The sequence below is a fragment of the Thamnophis elegans genome, chromosome Z (assembly GCF_009769535.1).
Source record: "Thamnophis elegans isolate rThaEle1 chromosome Z, rThaEle1.pri, whole genome shotgun sequence".
NCBI classification, from domain to species: Eukaryota; Metazoa; Chordata; class Lepidosauria; order Squamata; family Colubridae; genus Thamnophis; species Thamnophis elegans.
This window is the reverse complement of record NC_045558.1, coordinates 58,209,583-58,224,298: the sequence shown is the minus strand read 5'-3', so window position 1 is coordinate 58,224,298 and position 14,716 is coordinate 58,209,583. Positions and strand designations below refer to the sequence as shown.

The window sequence follows — 14,716 nt, the reverse complement described above, 5'->3', positions numbered from 1 at the left end:
CTTCTATCAATTCAAGGAGGTGAAGAATGCAAATTAACATGGCAATGAAGAACAGCCCTAAGATGCCAGAGGACTTTGGAACTTCTTTTAAATTATCTATGCTTGTTTATTTCATTTTTAACTTGTTTTTATTTCAGATGTTCACTGAATTTTGCTAGCCTGAATGTCTCTGCTGAACAGGGAAACTGAGTTATAAATTTTAATACAAAATATATGTACGTTGATTTGTTCATAAAAACCAACTACAGAGGTTGGTTAAAAGTTAGGCAGAAGCACTGTGTTGACTGTGAACTCATGGAAATAAGTCTTGTCAGTCTTGGTTTTAATTTGCAAATTTTAAAAATGCCCAGAAAAGTAAAGAGGCATTCTGTTTCCATATATACGCCCCTTCCTGCTTGTTGGAATGCCTTAAGAATTGAATCCCTCCCAGAAATCTGCAAAATAACCTCTAATCACTGGAACATTACAGAAGAAATTGGAACTGTTTTTTGGCCAGACATTTTTAGTTAATGCCATACTAAGAAGTTAGGCAGACCAAGTCCAGTTTTGTTCCAATCTCTTTGAGGGCAGCAGCAGCAAAATGCCATTCCATGGAATTGGTCTTCTTGTGTGTGTTATTTGTGTGACACAAATAGCAGCTCAACAAAACGCCAGAACCAAGAAAAAGCCAGAACCAAGAAAAGGTAAGGAGCCAAGAAGTGTCTGTTTCATTATAATCTTTTTATTTTACAACATTTGGTTTGGTTACATTGTTTTATATATATGTATAAATATATTTTGTAGCCAATATAGTTTAAAATTGCAGCTAACTGTATGATCAAGTCGCAATATACTGAACTATGATTATTGGATAAACTAGGCATGATTTATTATATCTGCTTGAAAATAAATGAAACTCATATTCTTCCATATGCAAATCTGTCTTTAATGCAATCAAGGAAATATCTATTTAATGTATTTGATATAGGAAAACAATAAGATTTGAGTCTGCAGTGCTTGTTCCTGAGGAGTGATGCATACCACAAGTCTTCTATTTACAGTTTGATAATTTTGTGCTGTAATGTAGGCAAATAGAGAATTTGATTGGATTGCAATCATATAAATGTGCAATAAATAAACATTACTCTTACACTATTTTACCTTTTGATAAAGCATGTTAGGCTTAGTGACATTTTTAGAAGATCCTTTATTGAAACTGTCATATATTATTTTGTATATTTAGCCTCTATGCACATAAGATGGTTATATTGCTTTCTTATTCTTCTCTCTTAGCTATTTTTTTTATTTGTTCTGTTTTATTAAGTATATTAAGTAAGTTTATTAAGTAAAGAAAGCCAAAAACATGAGAATCAGATTCTGTTCTAATTTTAGGGAATCCAAAGATGTTTTTGGTAACTTAAAAATACATTATTTATCTTGTTTCTCAAATGAGGCTAGTTAACTTCTTTGTTTTCTCTACATAACTTGGATATGTTGTACCATAATGTCAGTAATGTGGATTTGGTTAGATACTTTTTGCCCTTGCATGATTAAAATATATTTATTATTGATTTGGGAAAACTCAAATTCTTTGGATTCATTGACAGGGATATAAACATGATTGAATACTTCCTGATGGACTATAAAAATGAAATATGATTTCTAAAGCTTTGTTCCCAAACAATAAGATAGATAATATAATTCCAATATTTTGTTCATTGGAGAATTCAGATGTACCCAAATTGATACAACCACAGTAACATGTTGAACATTTTTGGCAATACTGATTGAAAGTGAATCTTAGACAGAAACTCAACTAAATTGTTTTTAAGTAAAGAAAATTATTTTTAGAAGAGATGTTTACATTAAGATTTTAAAATCTTAATTTGATGTGATATGGTATAGAAAATACTTCTTATAGAAAAACATGGGTCACTTTGAAATGTGTTACAAGTGAGAATGGAATGGATAGGGATGGGATGGGATGGCGAACCTATGGCACATGTGCCACAGGTGGCACGCGGAGCCATTTGTCAAGGCATAGGCGCTAGCCAGCTGAGTTCAGCCTTTTTTAAAGCCATTTTTCACCCTTCTGAACAAGCGCCCCACCCGCTTCCTTCTCTTTGAGAGCCTCCTTGCAAAATGGGGAATTTTCTGACATTTTGCAAGGCAGCTCTCAAAGAGAAGGAAGCGGACATTGCGCTTCTTCAGAGGAGCTGGCCTCCGCTCCTCTAAAGAAGAATAGAATAGATCAGGGCTGAATGCTGCTCCAAGAAGGCCAGCATCCTGAAGAGGGCCGCACGGGACTCTGCTGGCTGCAAAGTGTGGCACAAGGGGCAGAAGCCCCCGAACCCAATGGGCCAATGCTGCTCCAGTAACAGCAGTGCCCAGCCACCTGGAATCAGGCCTGTTATGGGGTTCACATGTGCAACACCCGCCGCCCCGTCCATCCCCATCCTGATCCCAGGCTTCTGCCCCTTGTTCCACACTTTGCAGCCAGTGGAGTCCAATGCTCTGGGGGGGAAGAAGACTCAGCTGCATCCCTCTCCCCGCATGAGGGGCTTCACCCCACCCACCCACCCACCAGTGGTTTCTGCCTCTTGCTCCACTTCTTTACCTGTGATAAGCAGCGCCATGGCCGAGGAGCAGGCAGGTGGATGGGTGGGAAGCCATTGGGCTGCTTTGGAGTCCGAAGCCCCACAGAGCCAGCATGAGAGATATGTGGGCCCGAGTGGAAGGCAGTGTTTTCTGCAGCATCCTCCTCTCTTCTTGGGATGGGGGGGCTCTGCCTTTGCAGAAATAGAGTGGGTGCGTGTGCAGCAGCCCCAGGATGTCCATTGCCCTCCCGCAGCATCACCGCTGCTGCCTCTCTCAGCCCCAGCACAGCGTCTGCATTTCCACCAAGGGCTGCCCACCCACCCATTGGCCAGGCCAGGCTGGATGCCGACCTCAGAAGGCAAGCGGGCATGGGGGACCACTGATAAAGCCATGTGAAAGGCAGGGAAGCATGGCAAGGCCATGGGGAAGGGAGTAGGCTACTTGCTCCCTTCCCCACAGTCCTGCCATTATTCCCTGCCTTCCACGCAGCCTTCCACTTGCCTGCCTTCGCAATCTGGACACAGGGACACCGGGAGGGCCACGTGGAATGCAGGGAGGCATAGCAGGGCCATGGGGAAGGGGGCAGGGGCAGCTAGCTAAGCCACGACTTGCATGCTTATCTGGCAGACAGATCAGGGACACAGTGCTTCAGGCAGGCAAGCTGCAGAGCAGAGACTGGGTGGGGTGGGGTGAGTGAGCAGTGACCAGGGAACCAGTTTGGGGGTGTGGGCAGGCTGCAATTACTACCTGTTCAGAAAAATACACCAGATGTTTACTACCTATTCAGCCGAACCGGACCGAATAAGTAGGAGCCCACCTCTGGAGAAGAGGTGTATTCATTTATAGTGAGTCGGTGCAGAGGTACACTGAACAACAGACCTCTGGAGCAATGTTCCCTCTAATTTTTTTCCAGTGTATGTGGAAAAGTATAGCATTTGAGCAGCACATTTTCATGCCTGAGCACCTGAATTTTTTCCACAGATGTTTCACAGAACAATTGATTTATAGGATCCGAATTGGAATGGAGAAAAATGGTTTTGTGTGTGTATGTGTGTGTGTGTTTGAGTGAGCGAGGGAGGGATCTGGTAAGGGAACTGCGCCTATTTAGAAAAGGTAAATTATTGCAAACATGATCAGTCAAAGATAAGTATGGGGACAGGTTAGGCAGTAGAGAGAAAGTGATAAAAGAGTGGGAGAGAGGAAGAGAGGAAAAAAGAGGGAAGAGAGAGAAAGAGACAGAGAAGGAGAGAGAACGTGACAGAAGAGTGGGAAAGAAGGAGAGAGAAAGAGAGACAAAGAGAAAGAGGGTGGGAGAGACAGAAAGAGACAAAGAGGAGAGAGAAGGGAGAATGAGAAAGTGACAGAAGAATGGAAAAGAAGGAGAGAGAAAGAGAAGAGAGACAAAGAGAAAGAGGATGAGAGAGACAGAGAGAGAAGAGAGGAAGAGGAAAGAGTAAGAGAGAACATCTCATTTCAATCCTGAGGTGCAAATATTCTCTTTGATTGGTAATTTTATTTGTCCATTTACTATCCAATATTCTCATTTCTCCTTAAGTTCATTAAGAATTCCTTTCTTTTTATTGAATTTATCACAATATCTTGAGAACAACTTTTTCAGCATAGCTTTACAGCTATTTAAAATATATAGTAATTTAGGTCAGGTTTTCAGAACATTAGTCTATTTATAAGTCACTAAGTGCAAAGAAACAGAATTCAGAAAGTTGGCTTCCCTTTTTGTAATTTCCTATTGTCTGCTTAATTTTCTACCTACATTTTTGATAACTGATATTCATTGTTGACCCAAGAAGCCCATCATAGAAAGAAACCCTCCCTATGAACTTTTTTGGGTTTCCATGGAATGAAGTTTGATCTTTTTCTCAACCATACAGTAGCATATTCCTTCCAAGGAGGATATAATCAAGATAGTCCATAATTGCCTATCAATCTAACAGTATGGCGATTGACAATCTCTTTATATTTCAACTCTAACTCTTTCAGTCTTAAAGGTTTGGTGAGGAGAAATCCAAAAATTCTTTTAAAGAGGAAAAAAATGCTTGCACAATTGCACCCATGTATATATACACAACACACAGAGAAACAAACTTAACAAAGTGCTAAGTCTGCCCACCAACTAACTCTCTCTCTCTCTCTCTTCTTGAGAGAGAGAGAGAGAGAGAGAGAGAGAGAGAGAGAGAGAGAGAGAGAGAGAGAGAAAGAGAAAATGTGTATCCCTCCTTCCTTTAGCCCAACACTCTCGCTGGCATCCTGGCCAGACAAGAGGGACTGCAAAGGGTCTCCCCGAGTCCATGGCAGTGAGTCATTCAATGGGAAACTTGCCTCTTGGAAGGAATGACCCGGCTTGGCTCCCGCTTTCGATCTGCCGCTCAACGACCGAATGGAGAAACGAAGGAGAGACGAGGCAGGAGAGGTGAAACAGGAGCCAAGCCAGGTCATTCCAAGAATCCAAGAGGGATTCTCTCCCTCCCTCCCTCCCTCCCTCATTCTCTCCCCCCCCTCTCTCTCTCTCTCTCGGCAAATCCGAGCAGCTGCTGCTGGGAGCCCATCCCATGCCATCTCCCAACCCCCACACCCTTTCACTCAGCTACTTTCTGCCTTGTGGACCTAAAACTAATTGTTGTCTCCAGGCTGGCTCTCCTCTCCTATTATCGTGGAAGGCGTCTCACAAAAACCACTGCGCAGCAGTTGGAAACTGCTGCATGGTGTTTTGTTGCCATGTGCGCGGTCACGCACCCGCACAGCTTAGAGGGAACATTGCTCTGGAAGAGATGTCAACATTGAATACTTTTCTGATTATTAGCAATTACATTAATTAAACTGAAATACTAGAATGCTAGAATAGTTTTACATAAAGAGGCAAGAAGAACACAGTTTAAAACAAGGCTGACATTGTGATGACTGTGACTAACTGATTACATTGAATTTGACCAGTGCCTAAAGAACCATTGGCATTGATCCTCTTCTCATATGCTTTTTTCCCATGTGTAAAGCACTTTTAATTCTCATAATGAAAACTGAACCTTAAATACAACATGAGACAGAAATGAGTTGACCGTATCACTTTATTATGATAACATTAAACAAAATAGTCAGGTTTGAGGATATTTACTACATTTCTTTTATATATTCTTCTTCAAAAGTCACTTTTCTACAAGCCCATAATAAAGGAGGTTATTAGGAACATTCCAAATCACTGTGGTAGACAAACTTTTATATATGGTTGTTGATCTTCCATCAGAAACAGTTCAGTTACTATATTTTCATGCTGTTTACAGTATCTAAATGTTAATTAGAAGCTTAAGTTTCCTGAAAGTCTAGTTAATTAGATACTACTAACTTCTCCCTCATTGTGAGATGGTGAGTTACGTAACAATAAGCCCCACTTTAGCTGTTGTGCATCAGTAGATTATATGTAATTTGAAACCTAGGGGAGTTATATTGTGATTTAAAACTTGTGGCAACCAGAAGTAAAGTACATGTAAACAAGGTTTGATTTACACAAGAATCTTGAGTTTTACAGTCTGCAGAATTATACAGTGACATTAATAGAAGAAAGAAAATTACATAATTGTATATGGTGCATAATATACTGTTAAAACCAAATGGGAATGCTTGAGAAATATATGTTATTTTGGTAAAATAAATTTATAAGAAAGAGCAGACAACATATACAAGGAATTAGAATTGCTGTTTTTTAATTCATTCTTTAAAAAAAACTATGCAGTAAAAAGAGGAAGCTATTTTGTTTTTGTTTCTGATGTATGAAATATTTTCAGTTGATAACTTTATAAAACATATAGTATATGAGTATACAAATTTAGGACAAGTACACATAATTTGCTTCTTTTCACTTGAGGTTACTCGTCAACAGAGGAGGAAGTTCTCATTCTACTCATCAGTTTGAATGCAGTCATTAGTTGCAATCAGATGTTAAACTTTATCTTGTTACTGACTTAATAGATGCTGTAAGCCTCAGAATGATTGAAGACATTAAAGAGCAACTAGAGAATCTTTCCCAAGAGGTGGCCTTACTAAAGGAAAAACAAGCACTTCAAACAGGTATAAAATCCATCCATTGTAACTTTTTTAGATCACAAAATTGACTTGGTTGTGGAACAAATTAAAAAAAAAAAACAGGTTTTATTTCAGGAGGCCCCAAAAATTTAGACTAGTGGATATATTTGCTATATTGAGTGATTCATGGATATTTTCTGAAAATGGCTGTTATGTTGTTTGGGGCTAATTAGACAAAAAAACAACAACCCATAAATGTTTGTTCAAAAATTCAGCATAAATCAGAGATAGATTGTGGGTTTCAAAATGTTGAAACATTCTTTAACTCATAGTTTTCAACTTCAACACCTATTTCACATAAAATAAACTAGGAAGTTCAGAGACAAATAATTGACAAAGAAACTGAGTGGGGAAAAAAGAGGGGTCATAGTAACAAACATCAAATTACTATAACATTTTCTTCCCCAAAGGTTAAAGATAATAAATGAGCTCACACCAGATGAAAATACTCAGAGCAAAAAAATTACATCAAAAACAAGCAAATTTCAGGTACACTCCCTATCTTACCATACACATACCATACATAATCATTCCATTTCCCTCTCTCGCTACAATCCCATTGTAGGAAAGACTAAAGAACAAAGAAAGTGAAGTGATTAAGATGTCCCCCCCACTTCTTGTCCTCTCCATGTTAGCTGAACTGAAATATATAGCTGGATCAGAACCTCTCTATTTTAACTGAATTAGAATATAAATTGGACCGGAATTGTAAAATAAAAAGAATCTTGGAAAATTTAAAACTTAAATTATAATTAACTGTATAACTAATTGTAACTTTGAAACTGGACATTGTGGAAAGGTGGGAATTTGAAGAATTGCGTGAAATTATAAAAATATGCATAAATCATTAAAATTAAGTTTAAACAGAATTTTGAATCTGAGGAGAAGCAGGAAATGAAGGAAGAAAAGGGGTGGGTAATGAAATGGTAGAAATGGTGGAAAATAATAAGCAAATAAAAGAGTTCACTGGGCTTGACAGTGGCTTGGGGAAAATTGAAAAGGGTGGATATGTCCCAGCAAAGAAAAGGGGGGCGACAGGAATACAGAATTGGGACAAAAATCAGATATTTATAAATTGTTATGTGGAAAATATAAAGTTGAGGCATGTGATTTACTCCTGTACCATATAATTATATTGAGTTGCTAACTGATTGAACAAGATAATGGAAAGATAATTAAATAAAGGTTAAAATATATGAAATATTATATTACACAATAATTAAACTGAGTTATTAGTTTATTGAATATGATAATGGGAAGACAATTAAATATAGGTTAAAATATATGAAATATGAATGCACATAGAATTCTTAAGAAGATGAACAAAGTGAGATGTGTATTGCTTGTTAAATGTAAGCTAAGTTAAGATATGGAAAAATGGAGGGGAAACGTGAAATATACTTATAATGAGATTATAATGACAGAATTAAAAATTTGGGATGGGTAATGATATATAACTATACAATATTATGATGAGAATAGCTGGGAATTATAATCAGGTCCACATTCCGGCCAAAAATATGTGTATGGGGTTTTTTAAAAATATAATTGCTATATATGTATACTTTTTTCTTCATTTCTTCAAAAAAAAGATGTTAAGATTAAAGATGTTTATTGACATGAAATTATAAATATCATCAACATAAAATGGAGCTTGGTCAGAGGCTGAAATACACCAAGTAAATGAGATGAAGAGTGTGGAAGAGAGAGAGTGGTAAGGGAAGAAGAGAAGGTAAGGAGAGATGGTAGGGGGGAGAGGATGAGAGAAAGAAGTGGAAAGGGGAGAGAGGAGAAGAAGAGAGGAAGCGGAAGTAGAGAAGAGAAGATAACAGAGGGAAGAAAGGAGATAGGGAGGAGGAGGAGGAGAGAGAGAAGAAAGTGATGGACAGGACACCATACAAATATGGTGTATGGAGAGCAGAGGACCCAATAATCATTTTGGGGGGTTGACGGTAAGACGAATTGATGTTAATATTTAATAATATAAAATAATGTTGGCTATGTAACAGTATACATGTGGTTATTTCTTATGAAAATGAAAAAAATAAAAAACTTTTTTTTAAAAAAGTCCTCATATATGGAATTTTGATAATATTTTGTTTTTCCCCTTTTTCTTATTTTTTATTAGTTTGCCTGAAAGGTACAAAGATCAACCTAAAATGTGTCCTGGCTTTTTCCCATGCTAAGACCTATCATGAGGCCAATGAAGATTGCATTTCCCAGGGTGGCACCCTTAGTACACCACAGACAGGTGATGAAAATGATGCTCTCTATGACTATGTGAGGAAGACCCTGGGGAATGAGGTGGAAATTTGGCTTGGCATCAATGACCTGGCAGTGGAGGGCAAATGGGTGGACATGACAAGCAGCAGCATTAGCTATAAGAATTGGGAAACAGAAATCACCACCCAACCTGATGGAGGGAAGCAAGAAAACTGTGTAGCATTGTCTGCAGTGGCTGTGGGAAAGTGGTTTGACAAGAGATGCAGAGATCAGTTGCTCTATGTATGCCAGTTCATGATTGTTTAATAGATTCATCTCAGGGAAGGTTTAATCAGTATAATCCATTGATCCCTCGAGTTTTGTGTGTGCATCTGTGTTTACTTAAACATAGATATATAGATATTTATGATGAGACACATACCTATGTATACACGTTTAACAAAAAATGTAATGGCAATGTATTATAAGGAATTTGATCTTTACTGCACTTTAACTGGTTATAAGCTTAGAAGCAACATTATATTTACTTAGCTACAAATAATAAATATCTATATTTTTACATTTAGAATTTATTACAAAGACTTCACATTGGGAACATTCAATCTCTGCCAAAGTTTCAATTTATTGTTGCATGCAATTTTCCTTCAGTCTTCTTTCTTCTCCAGCTAATCACCCCAAAAAGTGGCTTTTGTTAAACTCATATCCTTATCGGTTGGACTAAATAGTTAAATAGTTCATCTGAAGATGAAAGTGTTTTTAGCATCCCTGCTTTCATTTCAGCGCTGAACTCAAAAGTAAGCAGAGTTGCCTTAGTTTATTCTATGTATACAATAAGAGAAGAAGCAAGGAAGGAACTAACAAAAATGTTTTATGTGTTTTGTTAAAATATATATTACTAAATTGCTTGGCTGTATTTCTTCTACAATTTTCTTCTGGACATATCTAGATTAAAAACATTAGGTAAAAATGAAGAAAAAGTAAAGTGGGGAAAGAATTGACCTACTTGCTGCAACAAATTGTACCAATGCATAGAAAGAAAAGTGAAATATTTCAGGAGGTGGTTTCAGCACCAGTCTTCACTCAAGTAACATGGTCATTAGGGGAAAAAAATCCAGAGTATTTCTTCAAAGACTCGCATAGAAACATCAGGGAGTCAGTCATCAGCTTGATTCTGACTATGGTTCTTGATCATTGTGTTTACTTATTTACACGTAGGATTTATTTCCATTCACAAAGGAGAACTTTTTTCACCTGTTGAAAAGTATCTGAATGTGTTTCCCCATTTACCTGAATAAAGAGGATATCTATTGGCAAAAATACATTGCGTCAAGGCTGCCTCTGTTCAATTCCTAGGAAAGAAAAATCCTTGGTTCCATAGATTTAGAGAAAAGTATTTTTACTGGGAGCAAACTGAAGCAAGCTCTGAGGCACAGAGTGTGATTAGCACAGATTCAGCTCCCTAGTAGCTAGGCAATCAGAGGCCACAGCATAACAGAGCAAACTGACATGGCCTTGAAAGTAACCACACTTGTAAAGCTGTAATGTAAACTCCCCCCTATTTTATGGCAGCAGGCATCCAGCTAGCTGACATTCAGCCCCCCATAACATGTATATAGTTACAACATACAATACATCACACCAAAACTGGCAATCCCTTTAGGGTTTGTCGGGGTATTTTTCTATGGAAAGTTTGGAGGAGTTGGGGAGGAAGCCAGCATCCCAGCCATCTCTAGCGGCTGCTAGCCCTTCGAACCAAAGATCTTCGGAGGATATGCTACAGAGAGAAAGATCCAATTCAACTAAGGAGCTTCAGATGATATTACAGACTATGAAAGAGGTAATGGCTAAAAATCATGAAGAAATAAAAAAGGATATTAGAGAAATAAGAAATGATACTGGAGAACTAAAGGAGAGGATGCAGAAGATGGATGATAAATTTGAGAAGTTCCAGGAACAGATCAATAAACACGAACAAAGAATAAATGTAATAGAAGGAAGGTTGGAGAATGAGTGGGGGGTGGTGGAATGGAGCAGCTGAGTTCTAGGCTGATCCAGGCAAACAAAGAACTTGAGTTAATGGTCCTCACATTAGAATCAGAGAAAGCAGCCCAATTTCTATGGTTTCAGAATGTAAAGGAAGAAAAAGGTGAGGATTTACCATACACGATGGCAGACATTATGGCAAAGGCTTTGGGAATAGGAAAGGATGAGATGGCAAGTGAGATCGATGAGACATATAGAATCCAGACAAACTATGCAAAAAAGAACAATCTACTGAGAGAAGTCCATGTAAAGTTTGTTAAAAAATCAATACGTGATGAGGTGCTGAATAGAACAAGAGATGATCCAATAATACACAGTCAACGACAACTAACAGTCCTAAAACAGGTACCAAGGAGAATCAGAGAACTAAGAAGGCCCTATCAATTTTTAACATTTGTCCTAAATAAATATGAAATTAACTTCAGATGGCTGATGCCATGGTAACTTGGAGAGATAGAAGATTCAGAATAGACACAGTGGGACAAGTGGAAGATTTTTACAACAATCTTGTTGCGCAGGAGGATGAAGAAGACGAAGGAGAACAGCCAGGAGCAAGGATGAAAGGACTCAGGGCACAGATAAGAAGAGAAAAGGAACTAGTGGAGACAAGAAAGGAGAAAGAAGAAAAAGGGGAAGAACCAAAAGAAATGAGTGAGATAAGGGCAACAAGAAGCACACGACCTAAATACACATAGAATCATGTCAGGAGAAATCAAGATTCTATCATTGAATATCAATGGTCTAAACACACCCCAGAAAAGGAAAACAACCTTTAATAAACTAAAACATTTGAATTACGACATAATTGCAATGCAAGAGGTCCATATAACTAAATGACAGATCCAGATCTTAGAATATCCTAAATTGGGTAAACTTTACACGGCATTAGCTGATCAAAAGAAAAGAGGAATAGCACTATATGTTAAAGACACGATCCAGACTAAACTAATTTCTCATGAAGAGGAAGGGAGAATAGTAATTGTAGAAATAATGTTAAATCAAAAAAAGGTGTCACTGGTTGTAATATATGAAGGTCAGGAAAAATTTTATTATAGACTACATAGCATTATTTGAGAGATGGGAAATGAAAATGTCTGTTTAATGGGTGATTTCAATGCTATAGTTGACCAGAAATGGGACTATAAAAGTGGAAAGAAGAGAAAAGGAGCTAGGAGAATTTTGCCGAGGAGAATTTTGCCGAGGTCATTCTTCCAAATGGCTGAAGAACTTAATATCTATGATGTATGGCGAGAGAGATGTCCAGAGGGAAAGCAATATACTTTCTACTCAAATAGACATGAATCCTGGTTAAGGATAGATATGGTCCTGGATGTCGATGGAGTTAATTTCGGAAGTGAAGGAGATAGACATAGAACCCAACTTATGGGCCGACCACAATCCCATGAGGATTATATGGAAAAAAACAAAAGGCAGTTATCGTTGGTTATTCAATAGAACAATCCTAAAGGATCAGGAATATATTAAAAGAGTTAATCAGGAATTAAGACTTTTCTTCAAAGAAAACTGGCCAGGAGACACATCCATACAAAACCTATGGGATACAACTAAGGCATTTATAAGAGTGGTCACAATATCGGCTACAGCTAGGAAGAAAAAAATTGAGAATCAAAAAATAAGAGAGTTGAAAGAAAGGTATAAAAATTTAGAGAGTGAACTTCAAAAGAAACCACAAAGTAGAAGTATAAAAAATATGAATACAAATCAAAGAGAAGAACTAGAAAAAATAACAGGATGCGAGATAGTAAAAAAGATTACATATTTAGGAGTTTATATCACAACCTCAAATGGGAAATTATGTAAGTATAATTATGAACCATTATGGCATAGAATACAGATAGAAATGAACAAATGGAAAAAATTACAACTGTCTTTGTTGGGAAGGATAGCAGTAGTAAAAATGAATGTTTTGCCTAAGTTTCCATTTCTTTTTCAAATGATACCAATACTCAAAAAAATTGCAAATTTGGAAGAATGGCAGAAGGGCATTAATAAATTTGTTTGGGCAGGGAAGAAACCGAGAATAAAACTTAAAATAATCCAAGTTGTACGTGAGAGAGGAGTTTTGAAAATGCCCAATTTAAAATTATATTATGAAGCAGTAGTTTTATCAACAATTAGTGACTGGATTAACTCAATAGATAGAATAATGAACATTGAAGGGTATGATTTGGTATATGGTTGGCATGCTTATTTAATATACGATAAGAAGGTGGATAAGATTTTTAAAAGTCATATTTTAAGGAATGCTCTGTTGCATGTCTGGAAAAAATACCAATATAAATTAAATGATAAGATACCTATGTGGGCAGTACCCAGATACACTATAGAGAATATAAGCATAGAACAAAAACAGGATGTAACCACATGCAGAGAGCTTCTCACCATAGAAAGAGGTGTACTACAGTTGAAACCTTTGAATGTATTAAAAGAGGAAAGGGTAATTCAAACCTGGTTTCAGTATGGACAGCTACAAGCTAGATGGAAAAAAGACCAGAAAATTGGTATTATGCAAAATGAGGATAACTTAGTAAAACAAATTAGGGACCAGAGTCAAATGCATATAAAAAGGTTATATAATATATTGATAGAAATAGATTCTGAAACAGAGATAGTTAAAGATTGTATGATAAAATGGGCACAAAACTTTGAAGAACCAATAATGATGGAAACATGGGAAAAGATATGGGTAAGAAATGTAAAATTCACACAAACCCAAAACTTGAGAGAAAATTTTTATAAGATGTTTTATAGATGGCACTTAGATCCTAAAAAATTAGCTTGTATGTATCTGAACTTACAATCTAAATGTTGGAGATGTGATTGTGCTGATGCTACGTATTGTCATATATGATGGACTTGTAAAAAGGTCAAAGCATTTTGGATAAAAATATGGTGGATTGTTCAAAATATTCTTAAAAAGAGGATAAAGTTTACTCCTCAATTATTCTTGCTGGGTATAATCACAGATTGTACAGTTATAGAGACTAATTTGATTCTGAACTTCACAATGGCAGCAAGATTGTTGGTGGCGCTGTACTGGAAGAAAGAAGAATTGCCTACTATTCAAGAATGGACGTTAAAAGTAACAAACTTAGCAGAGATGGCTAAAATATCAGCATACCTCAAGGACTATTCAGATGAGAAATACAAGCTGGAATAAAGAAGATGGATTGATTATATTCAAAATAAATATGGGACTAAGAAACTTCAGTTAGCTTATGAATGAATGAACAAGGAATGTTACAACTTATCTAAGTTAGCTTTACAAAAGGGGAGTTAAAGTACAAGTGAAGGGACGATGCTAAAGTTAATTAGTTTATTTTAGTGTATGATTGCTAAATGTTTATACCCTGTATTTGCTCTGGGAGGTTGGGGGGAGGTTGGGGGGATGTGTGATTGGGGGGAGGGAGGGAAGGGGAAAGGTATACACAATTGTAAAATTTATTAAAACTTTTAATAAAATAAATAAATAAAAGGAAGTATGGAATTGATCAAACATGAATTGGCTATATTTGAAAATGCAAAATTGGCAGTCTATTAAAAAAAAATGTTTGAGAATGCAAATAAACCGGGGCAGGGTCTATCCTATAGGCTGAGGAAGCAAAAGCAAAAGAATTGGATCAACAAATTACAAGATGAAAAAGGCGAGATCTGCTATCAACTAGAGGAAAAGAAAAGGATTACCCAAGAGTTCAATGAACAATTATATAGAGAAAACCGAGACTATACAAAGGAAAAATATTACAATATCTGGAAAAGT

The 14,716-nt window shown here is 37.0% G+C and overlaps 1 protein-coding gene across 1 annotated transcript; it reads left to right on the top strand.

The window, feature by feature from the left end:
- Positions 1-365: 365 nt before the first annotated feature.
- CLEC3B (C-type lectin domain family 3 member B) lies at positions 366-10,183 on the top strand. The gene is made up of 3 exons (XM_032237648.1): positions 366-683; positions 6,556-6,654; positions 8,798-10,183. Exons 1-3 carry the CDS (start codon positions 581-583, stop codon positions 9,196-9,198), a joined length of 603 nt encoding a protein of 200 aa, XP_032093539.1. The 5' UTR covers positions 366-580; the 3' UTR covers positions 9,199-10,183.
- Positions 10,184-14,716: the final 4,533 nt, after the last annotated feature.